The sequence below is a fragment of the Callithrix jacchus genome, chromosome 21, assembly GCF_049354715.1.
Source record: "Callithrix jacchus isolate 240 chromosome 21, calJac240_pri, whole genome shotgun sequence".
Classification (NCBI taxonomy): Eukaryota; Metazoa; Chordata; class Mammalia; order Primates; family Cebidae; genus Callithrix; species Callithrix jacchus.
This window is the reverse complement of record NC_133522.1, coordinates 49,390,739-49,413,304: the sequence shown is the minus strand read 5'-3', so window position 1 is coordinate 49,413,304 and position 22,566 is coordinate 49,390,739. Positions and strand designations below refer to the sequence as shown.

The following is a 22,566-nucleotide window of genomic DNA, read 5'->3' as shown; positions in this document are numbered from 1 at the left end:
GTGAAGGCGGGGTGTCCCCACAGTCCCAAGACACCAAGGGTCCCAAGACACCAGCCACATTCCCAACAGAAACGCTGTGCTTCAGAGGCATGAACCCATGGCGAGAGGTGGAGGAGGAATCTTTCCTTTATTTATAGTTCTACTTTCAGTAATAAGCATATGACACTTGAATTTAATCTTATTTATTTTGAGGCAGAGTCTCATTCTGTCCCCCAGGCCACAATGCCGTGGTTCAGTCACAGCTCACTGCAGCCTTGAACCCCCAGGCTCAAGCAGTCCTCCCACATCAGCCTCCCAAGTACCTGGGACTATGCCCAGCTAATTTATATCTTTAAAATGTTTTGTAGAGACAGGGGTCTCACTCTGTTGCCCAGGCTGGTGTTGAACTCCTTCCCTCAAGCAAGCCTCCCTCCTGGGCCTCCCAAAGCGCTGGGATTATAGGTTCAAGCCCCTGCGCCCACCTTTATATATGACCTTTGATCATGTACAGATGCTGGGTGCAGTGGCTCACATCTGTAATTCTAACACTTTGGGAGGCTAAGGCAGGTGGATCACTTGAGCCCAGGAGTTCAAGACCAGCCTGGGCAGCATGGCAAAGCCCTATCTCTACCAAAAGGAAAAAAAAAAAAGCTAGCTGGGCATTGTGCTGCACACCTTTAGTCCCAGCCACTTGGGAGGCTGAGGTGGAGGATCACCTAAGCCCAGGAGGTGGAGGCTGCAGGGAGCTGTGATTGCACCACCGCACTCCAGCCTGAGCCACAGAGACGCTGCCTCAAAACAGAAAATATAAATTTGTATAGAAATACAATTTTTTATTTTTTTAGATGGAGTCTCACTCTGGCACCCAGGCTGGAGTGCAATGGGGCAATCTCAGCTCACTGCAACCTCTGCCTCCCAGGTTCAAGCAATTCTCCTGCGTCAGCCTCCCGAGCAGCTGGGACTGCAGGCTCGAGACACCACACCTGGCTAGTTTTTGTCATTTTAGCAGAGACAGGGTTTCACCATGTTGGCCAGGATGGTCTAGAACTCCTGTCCTCTGATAGGCCCATCTTGGCCTCCCAAAGTGCTGGGATTACAGGCGTGAGCCACCGTGCCTGGCCTGAAATGGAATTTGTTTTTAACCAGAAAGTTGACAAAGGATGCCAATGTACTAGATAACAGCCCATCACCTACCTGAGTGTCCCACCCCCCTGCCCTTCCCCGGGCAGTGCTCCCACCATCCCGCCTGCACCCTCCCCTGGGCGCCAGAACCCCAGTGTGGCCACAGAAGGAGAGGCAACTTGGCATTGCCAGGGCAGTCACTGTGCGGGCAGGTACAGCGTGGCCAGGACCAACTCCTGCCCTCAAGCAAGCCTCCCTCCTAGGCCTCCCAAAGTGCTGGGATTACAGGTTCGATCCCCGTGCCCACCCTTATATATGACCTTTGAACATGTATAGGTCATGTTCACGCCAAGGCCCTCCTTGAAGGAGCAGGGGTGGGAGATGGGCCAGGGTGGCGGTGCTCTGGGCGTCCCTGAGCCCACCCTGGCTGGAGTGGGGTCCACAGGCCCCTGCAGCAGCTCAAGCCGGGACCCACCTGTGAGCACGTAGTCGTATTTATTCACGCCGTTCAGCTTCAGGCCCTCGTACAACTCCTGGAGCTCATCTGAATTCAACACTTGGCCCTTCCAGTGGGCATAGCCTATCGGCAGAGAAACCACGGGGACTCAGGCACAAGGGGCCAGGCGTGGGCCTCGGGCTTACCTCGACATCCACCCCCTCTCCCTGAGGCCCCTGGTGGACGGCTCCTCCCCAGGGACTGGAACAAGGCTTGAAGATCACCAGGCACAGTGCCTGGCAGGTCCCGACAGCTGTCCACACGGGACGCCTCCAGCCCCCTGCAAGCCCCCTGCCCCTACACTGTCAGGGATCATTGCTATGACCTCAGTGGCCCCCACCCTCCCACTGCCAGTTCCTGTGGGCGCTCAGCTCCCCAGACCCGTGACACCTGTGGGTGCTGCTTCCCAGGTACAGGCGGGGCATGTGGAGGGACACAGCAGCCCACAGCTGTGTTGCTCCTGCACCGCTGTCCGGAGTGCCCCGGCCCCTCCCTCCCTGCAATGTCACAGCCTCTGGTTTCCCAGTGTCTCCTGCACCAGCTCCCAGCTATTCAGGCTGGTGTGCTTGGCCACCACCGCCAGGACACCCTGACAGGTAGGGCTTGTCACGTCCCCACCTCCCCACTCCTCCCCCACAGGCTTATTAAGCTGCAATAGAGCCAGTCGTAGATCAGCTCTTGAGCAAGAGACAGACATGAATGAGGAGGCCTCGGCCCGGGTGTGCAGCCTGCCCTCGGCCCCGCAGGTACCCAGAGTGAAGGGACTGCCCCAGTGGACAGGCACATCAGTGCATGAGGACGGACGCGTTGCTTCCTGGACTGCCAGCCTCCTGGGAGCCCTTCCTGCATCATGGGATCCGACCACAGCCCCGGCTCAAGGCCCCGCTCAGCCATCCACACAGGGAGGGGCCCGCCATGGATACCCCACATTTGCCAATGAGAGACGGCCGACACTGAGGGACTCCTGAGCTCCTCCCACGTGAGTAATCCCTCCGTGCGTGTCTTTTCAGCAGATAAGGAAAACTGGTGTGTGGGTTCCTAGAACAGCAAAGTGCAAGTGTCATGCACGGGCATGCCATGCCGTGGCCAAGATCCTTGGAATTCCCACACCAGAGGAGGGCTCCACAGCTCCTGCCCCGGAGGGCCCTCCTGCGTACCAGTCACTGGCTCCCACTGGAAGGGGCAGCTTTGGCTCTCCCCAGGAGCTGCTGCACAGGAGCACGTGTGGCGTGAATGTCCTGAGCCTGCAGTCAGAAGCCACGCTCTGTGGCCGGGCACGGTGGCTCATGCCTGTAATACCAGCACTTTGGGAGGCTGAGGCCAGCAAATCACAAGGTCCAGAGTTCAAGACCAGCCTGACCAACATGGTGAAACGCCGTCTCTACTAAAAACACAAAAATTAGCCGGGCATGGTGGCACATGCCTATAATTCCAGCTACTTGGGAGGCTGAGGCAGAATTGCTTGAACCCGGGAGGTGGATGTTGCAGTGAGCCGAGATGGTACCACTGTACTCCAGCCTGGGTGACGACAGAGTGAGACTCCGTTGCAAAAAACAAAAGCAGCAGCAATGATCCAGGCACAGTGTGGCCTCTGGGATGTGCAGCTGGGGGCGCCTGCCCTGTACCCCGCGCGGGACACCAGCGCGTATGCACTGAGGGGTAGGTCTGCCAGAGACGGAGCCCGATGGACCCGGGTTAACAGCCACTCGGGGTCAGGAGGGTCAGGTGTGTCCAGTCAGTGGCTCACATGGCAGCCTGCCCCTCTGCGGTGGGGTGTGTCCTGGGGAGGCTTCTGCCAGGCGGGGGCAGGTGTTTGGGGTGAATGGGGGGCTACGGAGGGGCAGGAGGAGGGAGGCGAGCAATGGTCCCTCCCGGTCCTTTCTGCTCCGGGATTCTAAGCACCTTCCCAAGCAGGGTGGGGCTCAACACGGCTGCACACGTGCTGCTTTCCCGGGGAGGCGATGCTGCTCGGCCGTGCCCCCACCCAAATATCACCTGGAACTGTAGCTTACATGTCGTGGGAGGGACCTGGTGGGAGGTCATTCGATCATGGGGCGGTTTCCCCCATCCTGTTCTTGTGATGGTGAGTGAGTTCTCACAGGAGCTGACAGTTTCATAAGGGGCTTTGAAAACCCTGGGCTCCTCACTCTGCACTTGCCGCCGCCATGTGAAGAAGGACACGTTTGCTTCCCCTTCGGCTGCGACAGTGAGTTTGCCGAGGCCTCCCCAGCCCTGCTGAACTGTGAGTCAAGTAAACCTTTCCCTTTGTAAATGACCCCGTCTGGGATATGACTTTATCAGCCATGTGAGAATGACTAATACCGGGTTCCGTCGGGAAGGACCGCACCCAGGCGGTTCCAGTGACACACACCAATTCTCCTACTGTCCTAGGCACTGGGGTCCAAGGTCAAGGCGTAGCCAGGGCTGGTCCTTGAGGCCTCTCCCCTGGGTTTCAGACAGTATCGCCTCCCTGTGTCCTCACGGGGCTGTCCCTGCGTGTGTCTGTGTCCTCATCTCTTCTTACAAGGATGCTGATCGGATTCAATCAGGGCCCACCCTGGCGGCCTCTTTCAACCTGGTGACCTGTGTAAAGGCCCCATCTCCAAATCCAGTCCACTCTGAGGTGCTGGGGTGAGGCTGCAACATGAGAATTTGGGGGGATGCAATTCAGCCATCACAGCTGTGAGGATGGGGAGATGTCCAGCCCTTGCCAGGTCTCAGACACATGCCCCAGGTCCCTCTGAGGCCCAGCTTCCTGTCAGAACAAGGGGGCATTATCTCGCACTTCTGCAGGATGTGGTACCAGCCCAGAGCCCATGAGAACCTTCTCGAACAGGGGAGGGCACTTGGATCCCCTGTCCAACTCATTCCATTTACAGATGAAAAAACAGAGGCCAGGGCCGGGCGCGGTGGCTCACGCCTATAATCCCAGCACTTTGGGAGGCCGAGGCGGGTGGATCACGAGGTCAAGAGTTCGAGACCATCCTGGTCAACATGGTGAAACCCCGTCTCTACTAAAAATACAAAAAATTAGCTGGGCGTGGTGGCGCATGCCTGTAATCCCAGCTACTCAGGAGGCTGAGGCAGGAGAATTGCCTGAACCCCGGAGGCGGAGGTTGCGGTGAGCCGAGATCGCGCCATTGCACTCCAGCCTGGGTAACAAGAGCGAAACCCTGCCTCAAAAAAAAAAAAGAAAAGAAAAGAAAAAGAAAAAACAGAGGCCAAATGAGCAGCTCCTCGGGAAGTCCAAGGGGCCTCGGGCGCCTGTCCAACCCCAGCCGGCCAGGGAGTGTGGGCCAGCCCCGCCCCTTGCTGCTGCCCATCAGCAGGCGCCTGGTCCCGGCCCCTCACTGGTGCCCATCAGCAGGCGCCTGGTCCTGGCCCTCTCCAGCCCTGCAGCTCCTGTGTTCACAGCAGCCTCCCTTTCCCTGCAGCAAGGACCACCAAGCCCAGCAGGTCACCTGTCCCACCCTCTCTGGCTCCACGTTCCGAAAGCCAGGACGTGTGACTCGTTCATCTGCTGACCTCCAGCTCTGAAAGTTCCTTTCTGATGCCCTCAGGCCAGGAAGCTCAGACAGGAAGCTCCAGGAAACCCTCTCGAAGGGGCCACTGGGAATGCTGGCCGCAAGGTGGAGGCTCCCAAGCCCGGCTGTCCTGGGTTTGGGGGGCACAGCTCAGAGTGTGGAAAAATGAATGGTGGCCTCGAGGAATCGGGGCTTAGCCAGGGGAGGGTACAGGAGCTCAAGCAGCAGCCCTGAGGCGGCCAGGCCTGCACCAGGTGGGCTCTGTAGGCAGCTGGGGGCTCAGCTTCCACCCCCCCCCCAGAGGTATCAGGGAACCAACAACGTGGCTTATGTGGAACACCTGTGTCCACTAGCAGTCTGGTGGTGTGGCCATCCCAGGCAGAAACTGCCCACATGACCACCCAGTAACAACCCTGGACCCACAGTGGGCATGGTAGTGCACACCTGCAGCCCCAGCCACTCGGGAGGCAGAGGAGGCAGGAGGATCGCTTCAGCCCAGGAGGTCAAGGCTGTGGTGAGCTGACTGCACCACTGCAGGCCAGCCTGGGCGACAGAGAGACCTTGTCTCTAATAAAGAAAAAGACTGGGGTGTGGAGTCTCACGCCTGTGAACCTCGCACTGTGGGAGGCTGAGGGGGCAGGATCGCTTGAGCCCAAGGAGTTCGAGACCAACCTGGGCAACATAGTGAGACTCCATCTCTATGAAAAATTGGAAAATTAACCAAGTGTGGTGGTGCACACCTGTAGACCCAGTCCCTTAAGAGGCTGAGGAGGGGGGATCTCTTGAGCTTGGGATGTCAAGCCTGCAGTGAGCCATGATCACACGACTGCACTCCTGCCTGGACAAGAGACCTTCACATACACACACACACACGAAAGAGAAAAAAGAAAACCCTTGGCAGAGTCGCTAATGAGCTCCCTGGCAGCGTCATCCCAGCTCTCTGCCAAATGAGGCGCAGCCTGTGTGACCCCACCTCCAACACCTAGGTGTGCACTGGAGAACTGAAAACACATCCCCCAAAAGCTGTCTAGACAAACGTTCACAGCAGCATGACCCCCAACAGCCAGAATGTGGGAACAACCCGGTGTCCGCAGGGCTGCTTGTGGCTGAGCTCACGTGGCTGGTCACACAGGGCATGAGCTTCGTCCTGGGCATACACGAGGGGCCACACAGCAGGAGGACAGGGCAACGCGGCCCTCGGATGGTCCGGGCAGCGCAGCCCTGGAGCAAGGGTGCCCGGAGCAGAACAGCCCCCACAACATGTGAGGCACGTGCCGTGTGCGGAAGTCTTTCCTTGTGCATCAGGCCAGTGAAATGCTTCCTGGAGGTGACGTTGGTGAAAAATAAGAACCTGTAGCCAGTGGGCAGGGGTGGGGGAAGGAAAAACAGCAAAAAACCCAAAAACCAAAAAGCGCCTGCAGCCCCGTGAAGGCCTCACAATGGGCAGCGCGGGAGCCGAGAGCAGCCGAGTCCCCCGTCCTGACCACCGGCTCCCATGGTACCCAGAGCAGGTGCCCGGCGCCTCACTCCCCGGCAGCACAGTGTGGGGTGGGGGAAGGGAACAGGCAGAAGGTGCCGGTACAGGGGGAGTGATGCCTGCCAGCACCGCCCTAGGGAGCTGCCCCTGAGCCACGGAGGCGGCCTTAGGGAAGCTACCCGGGGCCTCCTGATCAGGCCACACAGACAGCTGACCCTGAGAATGTGGGTACAGGGTGCTGGGAGCCAGCCACAGCCACAGCCGGAGCTGGCTAAGGGGTCCTGCACCAGCAGGCCCCCCATGGCATCTGGAGGAGGCTGGAGTCCATAGGAAGGGAACCAGAGGCTGGGCCCCATGGAAAGGGAAGCCCCCAAGCCGGTTGTCTGGCACTGCACCTGCAGTGGCTCCCAAAGGCCTGGGGTCCTGTCGTCATCCCAGCACTCTGAGGGCAGGCCAGAGACCCCTTTCTGTCTTGGAGTCCTCAGGTCAGCCAGCCCCTCACCCACTGAGAAGCTTCCAGCATGCCCGGAAGGCATCAGCAAAGCCCAGGCCCCTTCCCGCATCCTGGAATCCATGCCAGGGCAGCCGGGTCTACGCAGGTGTTGACCCAACGCTGACAGAGGACATCCCTGTCCCCAGAAACACACTCAACAGCCTGCTTTACTGTCCAAGCCAGCCAGCTCGCCCACGGAAAACTCAATTCTACGGGAGAGTGGCGAGCAGCCAGGAAGAACATGTGGAGGCTCCCTCCCTCCCGGGGAGGCTCCCAGAGGCCCCAGTCTTTGGGACAATCTCTGTATTTCGTAGCCCCAGTGTGCCCAGCAAGCAAAGGCAGGAGAGGGTTTTGCCAGTGCTGGAGCCTGTCCATCCGCGCCGGCCGAGCAGCTCTTTCCTCTCAGCACGTGTCATGCGCGCCCCAGGAGAAACCACAGCATTCCTTCCTGCTGGGGTGGGGGCCAGGCTCCCCCACATCCCGTCCATGCTGTTTCTGGGACGTTCTGTGCTCCCAGGTTTCCGTCTGGGTTCAGAGAAATTTCAGGGGAAGCAACATGGGGTGTTTCAAAGAACCAAGTGGCTTTGTTCTCCTGCCAACGAAGCAGTCCAGGAACCACGAAGAGGAGGGAGGACTCCACGTGTCCCACCAGGCCCGGGACCACGGAGAGGAGGGAGGACTCCACGCGCCCCCACCTCCAGGCCCGGGACCACGGAGAGGAGGGAGGACTCCAGGCACCCCCACCTCCAGGCCCGGGACCATGAAGAGGAGGGAGGACTCCAGGCGCCCCCACCTCCAGGCCCGGGACTTTGTGAGGGGCTTCTGAGGCCGGCCACCCTCAGTCCCCTGACCCAGCAAAGTCCTCGGTGTCCCCATGCACAGAGACAGAGGCACACACGGGCTCCTGCAGCACTGCTCTTAACAGAAAACCCGGAACCACCTACATGTCCCCCAGCATGACCAGCCTGCGGGGGACCCTCCTCAGCGCCGGGAGGCAGGGACAGCACCTCGCAGGCAGGCCAGCTGGCTGGCAGCAAAAGTCACACAGCTGTGCTCTGAGCCAGGCCTTGGTCCAAGCGCTTCAAGCAATTGACCTAATCAACTCTGGGAACCCTATGGCCGGTGTTAGGATTGCTCTCCCATTTTAGAGCGGGGAAACCGAGGCGCCGAGAGGTTCTGCCACCTGCACTGTGTCACATGCCCCAAGGCAGTGAAGCTGAGTCAACACACCCCTGCTCAGAGGCGAGGCCACCCAGGCTATGCCCTGACGTGCTGTGCAGGCTCTGCCGAATGACACCAGGGACCCCAGTTCCCGTCCACCCGAAAGTCCTGTCCCCCACCCTCACTCTGCTCTGCGTCAGCTGCTGGAGCCAACGCCTTACCTGTGTGGTTTGAAAACTGGACAGAGTTCACTGCGTCGATCTCAAATCCCAAAACCTGCAAGACAGAGAAGGAACAGGAAGGTCCCGTGAACCCCAGCAGGCGCTGACTTGGATGAGGGGAGTAAATGAGCCCCAGCGGGCACAAGGCCCCTGGGTGCAGGCTGGAGGGCCGACACATCGAAGCGGGAGGCTCTCTGAGAGTCACACGTGACATCTGCACGTGCAGGGCCTCGAATGTCTGGAGCGGGGCTTCCCTGGATGGGGAGCAACCAGCCTGGGAGGCCATTGCCCAGCATGCAGGACCTCCATGGAGAAGCACATCACAGATCATTCCAGAAACCCCATCCAAGGAAAGCACTGAGACTAATAAAGCAAACGGTAAAACAAAGGCAATGCCCGTCTGTCCACACACCTCGGGAGCACAGAGGCTGGGAGGCCGTCTCTGCTGTGAAAATGCGGGTGTCTACCCCACCCCCTTGGAGGAAGCCGGGCCAAGGGCCCTGTGGGCTGCACAGCTGACCCCTCTTCCCGGGACACGACGCTCAAAAGCCCGAGACAGGGAGTGAGTGTGTGAGGACAGAGAAGGAGGGAGAGGGTGAGGGTTCGAGACAGACGGAGTGGTGGTCTCCCTCCCGTATCTCCAGGGGCCATCCCCCCTCCCCAGTGCACCAGCAACGCCCCAAACCCTCTCTCCCTATTTCATGTGAACAGTCAAGCATCCTTCACATTCAAAGCTCCAGTATCAGCACCAGGAGAGCGGCTGTTTCCAGGGCAGGGGGTGGCAGGTGATGGAGGGGCTTCTGGGCTTCTCAAATTTGTTTCTCCACTGGGTGGGATTCGCTTTGTGATAATTAGTTGAGCCATCTGCTTAGGGTTTGGATTCACCAAGGTCTCTCTTTGAAGCAGGAATTACCACCAAACAGATGAAATGCATGTTAGCAGTCTTATTAATCCAAAAAGTTAAAATTAGCACTGTGGGGCCAGGCACAGTGGCTCATGCCTATAATTCCAGCACTTTAGGAGGCTGAGGTGGGAGGACAGCTTGAGGCCAGGAGTTCAAGACTAGCCTGGGCAACATGGCAAAACCCTGTCTCTACAAACAATAATCAGCCGGGCGTGCTGGCACACACCTGAAGTCCCAGGTACTCGGGAGGCTGAGGTGGGAGGATCAATGAGCCCGGGAGGTGGAGGCTGCAGTGAGCTGTGACGGTACCACTGCACTCTAGCCTGCACAACAGAGTGAGACCCTGTCTCAAAAAAACATAAAAATAAAAAATTAAACTGGCACTTTGCAAATGTACCAGCCTGATTACACAGCCTCTATACACAGAGAGCTTGCAGTGTTTCAGATCCTTTAAAATTCTAACCAGCTCTGAAGAAACACATATTAAGCCACGATGACACAAATCCTAAAAATCCTGCCAAAATATTCTGCTCCACTGCTTCTGGGCGCATAATTAATCCTTTGGGGCTGGCAAACGTATCCGAGAATGAAGTCGCTATTTTCTGCTTTTAAATGAGAGCACGAGTGAGCTGAGCCCCTGGGCGAGCATCTCCATTTCATACACCCCATCAAAATCAGCTTATTCATCAGCATCACAAGCCCGTCTGGACGCTTGCAGAGTCTACCCACCCACTGCATGTGCAAGACAAAGAGACACTCAGAAGACGCGAGGATGCGTGGGGCCAGGGGGCGGAGGTCCAGGACGGGAGCCCGGGACCCCAGAGAAAGGCGTCCTGCTGTTACGATTGTCCTTCAGCTGGAACCTGCCACTCTGTGCCAGACTGTGCCTCTGGAACTCACATCTCTGTACGGCAGTGGCTCCCTCCCCGGCACAGCCAGGAGGGACCAGAGCGTGAAACTGAAGCCTGCGAAGAGAATGGGCTTCTGCCCGCCGCCTCTTCCTCCCCCTGGGGCTCTTCTCCCCATAGCGGCAGGGGCAGTGACCGTCCCTTCCCATAGCAGCAGCAGAATCCACTTTGTGGCTTTCCCGCCACAGCAGAATTACTCATCACACACCCCACAGACCCCCAGCACCCACCAGCTGGCAGACACCCGCCTTCCCAGCTCCGAGTTCTGAAGAGCCCGGTTCTTGTCTTTCATCCCAGGGTCGGCTGCGTGGAGCCGGTGCTGGCAGGGTCTCCTCCACACCTGGGTTCCCTTTTTGCCCCTTCTGTTTCTCAATGCCTGGCTTCTGTTTCTGGACTGGACCCTGCCCGATACACCTCATCTTTCCCCACCCCCAAGGGAGCCAGGGACAGATTGATTCTTGGCCCAAGGTTCAACACAGCGGGCAGCTGGGCTCTCCACAACGCTCACCTCCCGTAGGGAGCGCGGGCCCCAGTTCTGGCTCCTCCACAGCCTTCCAGGGATAGTCTTAAACAGGGAGAGGCCAGTGCCCTGTGAGCAGCCCTGCTGAATGGTGGGATCAGCTTGGGCCCTTTAGGGACAGCACGGCTGGTCTGTGTGTGTGAATCACACCGTCTGACAGTAGACCCTCTCCCTCCAATGGCCTGTGGGGTTCTGTGGTGGCAGAATTCTAAGAATGACCTTCAGGGGCCCCCTCACCCTTGGGCAGCCCCTGAGCGTGGGTTGAACCTATCAGTGTGATGAGCTCTCTCCTCCAGGGGGATCCTCCTATCTACGACAGTCCCATCGAATGACATGAGCCCTTCAAAAGCAGACTTTTCTCAGGCTGGTGGGCAGAAGGGAAAATCAGATTCGAAGTGAAGGAAGGACTCAATGACTGCTGCTGGCGTTGAGGATGAATTGGGTCATGTGACTGCTGGATGCAACAGTGTAGGTCAGTTTTACACACAGTCATTATAAAAACGGAGTCATACGGCCAGGTACAGCGACTCACACCTGTGACCCCCGCACTTTGGGAGACCAAGGCTGGAGGGTCGATCACTTCAGGCCCGGAGTTCAAGACCAGCCCGAACAACATAGCAAGGTTCCATCTCTATTTAAAAAAAAAAGTGTCACAAAACTTCTAATTATGTAAATTATATGATTATTTTTTGAGACAGGGTCTCACTCCATCACCCAGGCTGGAGTGCAGTGGCACAATCATAACTCATAGCAGCCATGAACCCCTGAGATCAAGGGATCCTCCCTCTTCAGCCTCCTGAGTAGCTAGGAATACAGGCGCATGCCACCACCTGGCTAATTTATATTTTTTTGTTGAGATGGAGTCTCACCATGTTGCCCAGCCTGGTCCTAAACTCCTGGGCTCCATCAATCCTCCTCCCTTGGCCTCCCAAAGTGTTGGGACTACAGGTATGAGCCACAACACCCAGCCTATATAAAGTATATTAAAAGCAACCATAATCAATATTCTAGCCTCACCACTTCCTAATTAGTTCGCTAGCATTTTACCCCAGCTGTTGTCTACTGAGCTGCTGGTGTCTCTTGCGTCCGTCCGCAGGGAGGAACCCTACCTGGCGGAGGCTGCCGCATCTCCTTCCCGCTCAGGTTGGTAGTTTCCGTTCAGCCACAGTGGAAGCATTCACACCACAGAGCTCGGCAGTACGTACATTAAATCAGGTACGAGGCCGGGCACGGTGGCTCACACCTCTAATCCCAGCACTTTGGGAGGCTGAGGCAGGCTGATCACCTGAGGTCAGGAGCTCGAGACCAGCCTGACCAACACAGAGAAACCCTGTCTCTACTGAAAATACAAAAATTAGCTGGGCATGATTGTGTATGTCTGTAACCCCAGCTACTCGGGAGGCTGAGGCAGGAGAATCACTTGAACCTGGGAGGTGGAGGTTGCAGTGAGCCGAGATCACGCCACTGCACTCCCGCCTGGGTGACAGAGAGAGGCTGTGTCTCAAAATAATAATAATAATAATAATAATAATCCAATCAAATCAGTCAATCAAGTGTGAGCCAGACCCGTCCCCCTCCCTGGGATGGTTTCACGGCAACTGTGCTGCCATTTTAGTTGTGTTTTGAGACAGAGATCTCACTGTCGCCCAGGCTGGAGTGCAGTGGCACAATCTCGGCTTGCTGTAACTTCCGCCTCCTGGGCCCCACTGATCCTCCTGCCTCAGCCTCCTGCGAGGCTGGGACTACAGGCGTGCACCACCATGCCTGGCTAATTTTCTACTTTTTGTAGAGACGGAGTCTCACTATGTTACCCCGGCTGGTCTTGAACTCCTGGGCTCAAGCGCTCCTCCCACCTCAGCCTCCCAAAGTGCTGGGACTACAAAGCATGAGCCACCACAGCTGGTCTGTGTTACCATTCTGCTCCTAGCGCCCCGCAATGTGAACTCCGTGCCTCCTCCAGATATACCCCTCTAAACTCAGCCTTTGAGGGTCTGCTGTTGCCCCCGGGATGCAGCTCAGAGCCCTGGAGTGTCCCACGCCCACAGCCAAGCCCTGGCTACTGAGTCACCCACCACCCTGTGAATTCCTCACTGGGCTGCAGAGGTCTGGGCACCTTCTGAACCCCCAGAAGCTCTGAAACCCCTGTGCCTTGCCAGTTCCCCTCCCTCAACTCAGACCGTCCTCTCAGCCTGCAAGACCCTGCTGCAACCGTGCCTGCGTGACCTCTGCGACAGCACGTCAGCCCCTGGGAGGGTTCTATGGGGTTGGGGATCCCTGCTGGCTCTGGCCAAAGCCCCTGGCCTCTGGCTGCACTGGCAAACCCACTGCTGCCACAGAAAGCCCGGGTGTCTCCACTGAAATGTCTGAAGACCACGCTCCTGCTCAGCCTCTACTGCAAGGAGTGACTCCGCTCCAGCTGTCTGGGAAGGGCCAGTGGGCTAAAAGGCCACCATCAAGCGGAAAAGTGCCATGAAGATGGGGCAGCCAGGGAGGGAAGAGCCTCGGGGCTGATGGGCTTTGCACCGCTCATCCGTGCAATGTACTGGGGCTCCCCCACCTGCAGGCGTGTACCCCGTCTCCTGCTGAGAGAGAAAGCCAGTCAGATGGCCACACTCTGCCCTGGGGGGTCAAAATAATCCCAGCAGAGTCTGGGCCAGTGAGATGGCTTGGAAAGGGCTCCAACTTCCTCATGGGAACTTCCTGTGGGGGTCACAGCGGCAATCACTGGGGAGGGGGAAGGCGATTTCCACCTCATCAGTCATCCAGTCCAGCCACAGGAGCAGCCACAGCAGAATGCAGGCCGAGGAGTTCCCCGACCCTTTCTCCCTGCCGCCCACAACACAAGCTCATCCTCTGCCAGGCGCAGCCCTCGGTCCTCCTCCCTCCACCGGCCATGTGAGCACCCTTCCTCCTGCCCACGTGTGGGACTGGCTGCTCTGCGCTCCCTCCCAGGGCCCGCGTGCACGCCTTAGTGCAATCCGCCCACTCTGCTCACAGCGAGGCAGACAGCAAGGCACAGCGAGACACTACGTGAGCAAGGCGGCTCGGCTGATCCTTCTCCTCCGGGGAGGCAGAGTGACTCAGAACGGCAGGAGTGGGGGAAGCTCTGGAACATTCCAGGGCAGCTCCTTCAACCTGGCCTGGCCACCCGTGTTCCAGGACTTCCAGGCGAGACAGGGTGAGCACTGCGCAGAAGCAGAAGGCAGACACCCAGCAGAATCCACCCGAGAGCTGATTCTGCACGAACTCTGACCCCCGTAGTAGGAAATCAGAATTGGGAAAGAGGACGGGAGAGCGTCACCCCATCAGCCTGGGGCCCGCGTACTCTTGTCCCTCCCCTCGTCTCTCACTGGTCAGCCCTACAGTTCAGGTCAACCATGTCCTTTGTCCTGCAATCTCCAAGGGGAACTGCTGCTGGAAATAGCCCTGAGCCCCCTTGAGCAGAGTCCCCCCATCCCTGACCCACCCCTGACTCAGCCTTCACAGCCCCGGCCCCATCACCTGGGCCCCAGCCCTGCTCACAGCACACCACACGATCACCCAGCCCCCTACTTCCAGGCTCCCGGCGCCATAGGGGGACCGTGCACGGCTGGTCAGGGGCTGCCGGGTGCCGTGCTCACTGTGAAGTGCCAAGTGAGGGCAGAGGTCATGGCTAGCCGAGAAGTGCCCAGCCAGATGGCCAGACAGCTGGGGGCTAAGTCCAGGGATAGCCAAAGCAGGATTCCTAGCCTAACACAGGCTCCCTGGTGTGATCTAAGGTCCCCTCCAGCCCCACAGCATGCAGCAAAAATGCCACCTTCTTTTTTTAAGACAGGGTTTCACCATGTTGGTCAGGCTGCTCTTGAACTCCTGACCTCAGGTGATCCGCCCGCCTTGGCCTCCATAGTGCTTGGATTACAGGCGTGAGCCACCGCACCTGGCCTAAAAATGCCACCTTCTTTAGCTCCAGGGCCTCAAGCCCGCTGCACCCTCCTGGATGCCGTTCTCTGTGCCCCGGCAGCACAGCTCCACCAAGTGCTGACTCCCTCCCACCCCTTGGAACTCGATCCCACACACAGGAAGTGGCCCTAGGGGACAGCCACACCTGCGTGCACCACACAGCTTCCTCATTTAGCTGTCCTAGGGTGACCACGTTTCCAGCAGCTCGGTGACTGTCACGGGGAAGGAGATGGGACAAGAGGCTGAGCAGGGCTAGCACCTGCTTCAGGAATGGGGAAAGTTGCTGGAGGAGCAGCCAAGGACAGGGACAGGGACTGGTAGGCTTGTCTTGGCCAGAGAACCCTTTAAAACAGAGGCCCCATGCAGAGCAGGGAAATAGACTGGCACGGGGCGGCTGCTCTGTGGGCAGGGAGGGAGGGACTACCTGCCCCTCCTTGGCCAATCGCAGTTTTTGGCTCAGCCCGTCTCTGGCACCTCCTCTCTTGTTTTCCCCTTGAGAAATTCCCTCTGTTCTATTCCCCAGCATCAGTCTGTGAACTGGGCACGCATGGTTCCATTTCAAAAGCTCCGTGTGGGTGTGCACCTGAAGACACCAAGGCCAAGAGGCCACAAAACCCGTCAGCAGCCCCGGTGTCCCCGAAGCTGACCGCTCTGTGGATCTGCCCTTTCCTTCCAGAGAATGCCAGTCACACCAAGCCTCCCAGGAAGAGGGACGTCACTTACAGGAACGATGGGGACCAGCCAACACTGGGGCCTGTAGAGCAACACGCCACACACACATACGTGCACACGCGCTTGCCCAGGACACACATGCCTGCCCAGAAATGCGCATACACACATGCCCCATTCGCACATGCATCCCACATACACACATGCACACCACGTACACACACGCACACCCCACACACATCACTTAGACGCACGCCCACAGACACACACAGCATGTACACACAAGCATACCCACACACACATGCACTGATGTAGGCTAGGGCTAGAGGCAGGAGGGAAAAATCAGAAAATGGGATCAGGCCAGAGTTGGCGGCAGCACTTCAGGAGGCTGAGGCGGATGAATCACCTGAGGTCAGGAGTTTGAGAGCAGCCTGGCCAGCATGGTGAAATCCCATCCCTACCAAAATACAGAAATGAGCTGGGTGTGGTGGTGCATCTGCCTGTAGTCCCAGCTCCTCGGAAGGCCGAGGCAGAAGGCAGAGGTTGCAGTGAACCAAGATGGCACCACGACTCCAGCCTGAACAAGAGGGAGACTCCATCGGGGAGAGACAACAAAAAGAAAAGAAAAGAAAAGAAAACGGGACCAATCAGGTCTTGCTTTTCTCCACAACAGCCAAACAGGAGCAACAGGAACCTCAGTCCCAAACCAAGAGTCAGAAAAGCAAGGAACTAAACAATCTGTTCCTTCTTGGAGAAGGATGAAAGAAACCGCAGGAAGCACGCCTGTTTCCGGGACTGGGGCACGTTCTGGCTCAGACCCAGGGACTGGCAGAGGCCGGGGAGAAAGAGAATCGAAGCCAGAGGGGAGGAGGGCCAGCTGCCCAGCATGGCCAGGAGACTATGCCAGAACGGTCGCCAACTGCAGTATCAGCGTCACCTCTGGGGACGTCAGTGGAGTCGCTCGAGGCAAGCAGGAGGCGCACCTGTCAGCGCTGGCTCTTCTTCTTTTTGAGAGGGAGTTTTGCTCTGTCGCCCATGCTGGAGTGCAGTGGCGTGACCTCAGCTCACTGCAACCTCCACCTACTGGGTTCAAGCGATTCTCCTGCCTCAGCCTCCCAAGCAGCTGGGACTATAGGAGTGAGACACCAGGCCTGGCTAATTTTTAGTAGAGATGGGGTTTCACCATGTTGACCAGGATGGTCTCGATCTCTTGACCTCGTGATCCACCCACCTCGGCCTCCCAAAGTGCTGGGATTACAGGCGTGAGCCGCCGCATCTGGCCAACACCAGGTGTTTTAACCTCCTCCAGCGATGCCACCTTGCAGAGCAGGGGAGTGTTTATTTTTTTTTGAGACAGGGTCTACCTAGTGCATTGGTATTGTCTATCAACTTCCTGCTTAAAAATAAATTGTATTTCCATGCATGTTTATTTTTCACTGTTTTTTCTTGAGACAGTCTCCATCTGTCACCCAGGCTGGGGTACAGTGGCACAATCACGGCTCACTGCATCCTCAGCTCCCAGGCTCAGGTGATCCTCCCACTTCAGCTTCCCAAGTAGCTGGGACGACACATGTGAGTCACCACAGCCAGCTTTTTTTCTTCTTGTAGAAATGGAGTCTTGCTAGGTTGCCCAGGCTGGTCTCAAACTCCCGGGCTCAAGTGATCCACCCACCTCAGCCTCCTGAAGTGCTGGGATTATAGGCGTGAGCTGCCGCACCTGGGCTCAGGAATTCTTAAAAATTCGAGTTTGGAAATCAGCTCCTGCCTTGAAGGTCCACAAGCCACCCCCTTGGAACCCAGTCATGCATCTCTGGGAGCCCCAGGTGACTCGCCACTCGTGTCCATGTGCTGCTAAAGTGCCGAGGTCCCAAAGCTCTGCAGCTGCTGCTCCGGAGCAGCGGGGCCCAGGCAGCAGCCGAGACCCTGGACCTCTGCCAGCTACTTGTGCCGATGTCACTCAGCAGGTCAGAGTCAGAGCAGATGCTGGCATCCAGGGTTCCAGGCCAGGGGGCCCCTGCCTCTCCCTGTGCAGTGTTGAAGCCACAGTCCACCTGCCAACAGGTGTGGCATCGAGGCCCCTGGACAGAGAAACACAACCTCCACCAAGCCCCCTCAGGCCTGCTCCGAACCAATGGATCGGGAGAGGGAAAGAATGAGGCTGGTTTCGGCAGGTCCCAAGCGGCGCCACCCACTCACAGCGTCTTCTGGTGGGGGATGCAGGGGGGCCCACAGTCTTGCCTTCTGGTCTCTGCAATGTGGTATTTAAATGGGTCTTGAGCTAAGCTCCTCAGTTAGATTCTCAAAGCCCGTATTCACTAATTTAATGTCTGATTTCTATGACCTCCTCCCGCTGGTGTGGCCATACGAGAGGACACCTGCACCATGACCCTGGTGCACAGAGGCCACAAGTGTCTGAGGCAGGAGTGTCTGGCGCCCGGCCTCGGCTGCTCCAGAAGCTGACAGATGAAGGACGAGGACATCACCCAGACAGCAGGAGCCCACTACCGCTCCACCCGGACGGGACGCACACGCAGTGTCGGGACCGGCTCGCCTCTCCCGGCACGGCAGCCGTTGGCCTTGGACGTGCTCGGGACAATCTCTGCAAAGCCCAGCTTGCAGACCCATGGCTGTGCTGCTCCCCTCACTTCCAAAAGGGACGGCTTGACATCATCAACTTCTGGGCCTTTAATTCACCCCTCAATTTATGCTTCTTTCAAATTTCTCTGAAGGCTCCTTCTACCCCACAGTGGTTGGATGCTGAACCCTCAAAGGATGCATTTAACTGGAACCTGTGAAAGTGACTCTATTTGGAAAAAGGATCCTTGGGCTGGGCATGGTGGCTCACACCTGCAGTCCCAGCATTGTGGGAGGCTGAGGCTGGCAGATCACCTGAGGTCTGGAGTTCAAGACTAGCCTGGAACATGGTGAAACCCCATCTCTACTAAAAACAAATACAGAAAAATTAGCTGGGCATGGTGGCACACGCCTGTAATCCCAGCTACTCAGGAGGCTGAGGCAAGAGAATTGCTTGTACCCAGGAGGTGGAGGTTGCAGTGAGCCGAGATTGCACCACTGCACTTCAGCCTGAGCGACAGAGCAAGACTCCATCTCAAAAGAAGAGAGAGAGAGAGAGAGAGAGAGAGAGAGAGATCTTTGCAGATGTAAGATTCCAAGATGAGATCATTGGGTGGGCCTGAATCCCATGTGAGTGTGCCTCTAAGAGCGCATACAGAGCAGAGGCCACGTGAAGACAGAGGCACACACTGGAGGGACCTGGCCATAAGCCCCAGAAGCTGGGGGCCACCGAGAGCTGGAAGAGGCCAGGAAGGACCCTCGTATGGAGGGAGCATGGCCCTGCCCACACCCTGGTCTCAGCTTTCTGGCCCCCAGACTACGAGAGAGCGAATTTCTGCTCCTGTGAGCCCCCTGGTGTGTGGCACTTTGTTTTGGCAGTCCAGGCAAACTCCTATATAACCCCAAAGTTGTGCATGGTATTTTCAACCCAGTCCAGGCAAACTCCCACGTAACCCTGCAGCTGCGTGCCTTAGGGTTACGGAAGCAACAGGGCAAAAGGGGTGGAAGGCTGCCCTGAGCCCCCAGGATCTCCACGGTGCAGTGGGGCTGGCAGAAACACACGAGCTGCTGAACTGATGAGCCAGGAAGGCTTTCCACACACACACCAGGGCTCCAAAGAACCAGCCTCCCAGCCCTGAAAGAACCTGAGGGTTCCTACACCCAGAGCAAACAGTCCTAGCAGTGTGGGAGGACAGACAGGCAGCTCATTTCCTCCACTCCTTCCTGTTCTCCCCTGCCTAGAATCCAAGCCCCAAGGCGCATCCCAAGGCCTGTCCTTGGGCGGGTCTGTGCTTAACTTGGGCAGCCCCCCAGCTCCTCTCCTCCATGTACCCCCAGACCGAGAGCCTGCACTTGCCTTCCACGTTCGATCTGCAAACCCAAATCATGCCGCCTGACCCTGCACCTCCCGCCAGCACTGGTTATGTCAACATGCTCCCCTCCTTCAGTTCCCCGCCACTAAAATGTGCCCTGGGCATACACCCAGAAACAAAAGCCAAACACAGGCTCAAGGCTTTGCTCTGCACAGGGAGGGCGGCTGCCTCCTGGCTGCAGAATGACACTGAGAGGACCTGGCAGAAAGTGTCTGAGGAGAACAGCTCTCAGGCCCAGACATGCAGATGGTCCAGTCAGGACGAATCTGTGCTACACTCCCAGGGAATCAGCAGGAGCTCCCTGGCAATGGGTGCACCCAAGCCTGGCACGCAGGGCACAATGGGCCCTGGTGCTGTCTTGCAGACGAGTATTGCACCTAGAAACCAGGGCCAGGTCCCTCAGCTGCAATTCCAAGATGAGGAGACACCTGCTTTGAGGTGGGACCCCAGACACCTGGGCCAGTCCCCATAAGGAGCCTCTTCAGCAGCCCTGCCACATGCCACACCCCTCAGGCATTCTCCAGTCTCATTCCAAGTGGCATTCAGGCAAATCTTTGGGGCTCAGCCAGAGGCTCTGTTCTGCCAGTTTCTAAGTTTTCTTTCCCCACATCCAGCCTTGGAAACAAGGCTTTGGAGTTCTAAGCCACATGGTGATCAAAATCAAGAACACACTTGCAAGAGCAGCTCTAGACTTCAGAGGACGCTTCCCCTCGTACTGCGGCCACTTCCAGGCTCTGTCCGCCAGACCCTCCTGTGCCCACTAAGGCTGGTCCAGGCTGGCTTGGTTGCAGCCATCTCAGCTCCTCCCCATTGCATTGCTTCTCCTTGCCCAGCTGTGCTGGGACGTCAGGGTATGGGAGCCCACAGGTCTGGGCACTGGGGAGACCCCAGGTGAGAACGGGAGCGCCATCCTTACAAGACTCGGCCTGACGTAAGCAACCAGAGGACACCCCTCCCTTGAGTCACTGGGAGTTCGAGAACAAGGGACATTACTGGGGGGTCCCAGGCAAAGCAAAGAAGACAGTTTGCCCAGTGAAGTAGGAGGTGGATGGGAGGAGGAACCGGACAGACGCCTGCCAAGACGGTGGGCACTATCCCCAGAGCCCTTGGCGCCACCCTCCCTGGCTGCCGCTGCTTCAGGGACCCTGTACGTTCCCGAGCACGATCCTGCCTTTGACTGCCCAAGCGGTGACCTTCCGCACTCTCCTCAAGCTAGGAGGGGTCCAGAGCAGTGCTGAACAGGTGCACTCTGCTGCTCCCGGCAGGGTCCGCGGCAGCTGGCTGGAATGAGGGGCTCAAGTGAGACGACCTGGGAAGCACCGCCCCCTTCCCCGACAGCCCTTCCACTTCACTTCAGACTCGAACCCCTGCCTTTCTGGGCTCAGCTCTGCTCTGCTCGGTCCTCCTGGGGGCCCGCCTAGGTCAGCCCTCAAATTCCAGAGGCGCCGCTCTCCCGCTTCCTGTCTTCCTCCCAGGCCAGCGCGCACCGCAGGCCCGACCATGACCAGGTGGCCTTTCCTTATGTCCGTGGGCACCAGCACAGGGACCAGGCATACCTGCTCCTTTCCCCGAGGACCAGGCCACAGGTGGGCAGCACAGGAGAGCCACCACCCGGCAGGCCCCTGCCCCCCCAGCCCTCCTGCTGACTCGACAAGGCCAGAAGTGCCGTCACCTTGGTTCTAAGTCGGTCCCTCCGCATCCAGGCCCTTCCTGACCCTGGAAGGGCCACTTAGCTGCAACCAGGAAGTCGCCGGCTAACGCGTTTTAAAAGGGAGCTCCCTAAAGCAGCTGCGCACAGCCCCGAACTGCTCCCTCACAGCAAACACCTGCAGGCAGCCCCGCCCTCTTCCCTTCGGCCACCTCCTGGGTGGTCAGGCCAAGAGCCGAGTCCACCCTCGCGGGCTCCGTGACCTCACTCGGCGTCTTTCTCCTTCCTCTCGATCTCCCGACCACAGGGGCCCAGCAGGTGTGCGCGCGAACCCCTGGAGCTCCACGGTCGCCTACGCGCTCCACGGGGAAAGGTCCCGTCCCCCGTGACCGCCCAGGGACTCCCGGGCTCTGCCGCCTTCCCTCGCCTCCGGGAGCCGTCCCCCCACACCCCGCTCCGCGGGACGGGACAGGGACGCGCGGCTGCGCCACAGGCGGTGCGCGGGGCTCCCTCCTCGCGGCGCCCCCGAAGCCGGACCCGTCCCACCCGCGGGGCCCACAGCGCTCGGCCCTCCGCTCCCGCCCGCGCAAGCCCAGCAGAGCTGGTGGCTCATCCCGCGCCTGCCTCCCCGCGCCCGCGCCAGCTCTGCCCGCAGCTCCCGAGCCTCCCTCGGGGACCCGAGCCTCGTCCCGGGGGCCCCGCCAAGGTCACGGGCTCGGGGGCCACGCGTGTCGGGTTACGTAAGCGCGCGCGGCGCGTACCTGCAGCGGGAACGTGGCCGCCCGGTTGCCCACGTAGCCGCGGACGACGTGGCTCTGGATGGAGAGCACCCGGCACTCCTCCTCCATGCCGGGCCTGGCGCGGCGGCGCGGGGCGAGGCGGGAGGGGCACGGGCTCGTCCGCTCGCTCGATCTCCGCTCGGCTCGGGCCCCGGCTCCGGCGGCCCCGCTCGGCGCAGACGCTCTGCTCGGACGCCCTGGCCGCCTCCCTCTGACCTCAGCGGGCGGCTCCGAACCCGCGAGTTCCGCGCGGCGCCGGGGGCGGGCCGGGGCGGGGACAGGCGCGCAGGCCCCGCCCCGGGCAGGGAGGAAGTGAAACCGGTCCCCGGCCGCGCCGCCGCCGGGAAAGCGGGGTTTGCACTTTCATTCCACTGGGAGCGGGCTCGTTCGTTCGTTCATTCATTCAACACGCGTGCTCCGCCCCAGCCCCGCGCCCCGCCGCGTGCAGGGGAGACTGGGGGGCCCGGGCGCCACGCCCCTGACACTCTCACAACGCCGAGAGCCACGGGGGGAATGGGCCGGCGCGGGGCCACGGGAGTGCGGGTGGCGTGGGAACAGCGCCGAGGCGCAGGAGTGACCCCGGATCCCCGAGGGAACCGCGCACTCGCCCTCCTACAGTGCCCAGAGCCCAAGTCCAATCCACGTCCCCTCTCCAGGGCCGCAGGAACTGATGGACACGGGGCTGACGTGACCCAGTCTCCCCCACACCGGCCTGGGGCACCAGGCTTCTCCGGGGCACCCTAGACCCTTGAGGACCCGAAGTCCCCGCTCCGGTGGCT

The 22,566-nt window shown here is 59.0% G+C and overlaps 1 protein-coding gene across 3 annotated transcripts in view; it reads right to left on the bottom strand.

Moving 5' to 3' along the window:
* The window catches only part of PDXK (pyridoxal kinase), a 45,766-nt gene extending 23,766 nt beyond the window's left edge, over positions 1-22,000 (bottom strand). The window contains exons 1-4 of one of the 3 annotated variants that reach the window (XM_054249060.2): positions 21,033-21,097; positions 9,604-9,720; positions 8,474-8,528; positions 1,577-1,681 (exon numbers count right to left, since the gene is read on the bottom strand). In XM_054249060.2, the coding sequence (XP_054105035.1) occupies positions 1,577-1,681; positions 8,474-8,528; positions 9,604-9,720; positions 21,033-21,059 (304 nt within the window). In that variant the 5' untranslated portion in view covers positions 21,060-21,097. Of the gene's footprint in view, positions 1-1,576; positions 1,682-8,473; positions 8,529-9,603; positions 9,721-21,032; positions 21,098-21,769 lie in introns of those variants that run through there. The other 2 variants (XM_035283310.3, XM_035283311.3) reach the window with 2 other exon arrangements.
* Between the last annotated feature and the right edge of the window lie 566 nt (positions 22,001-22,566).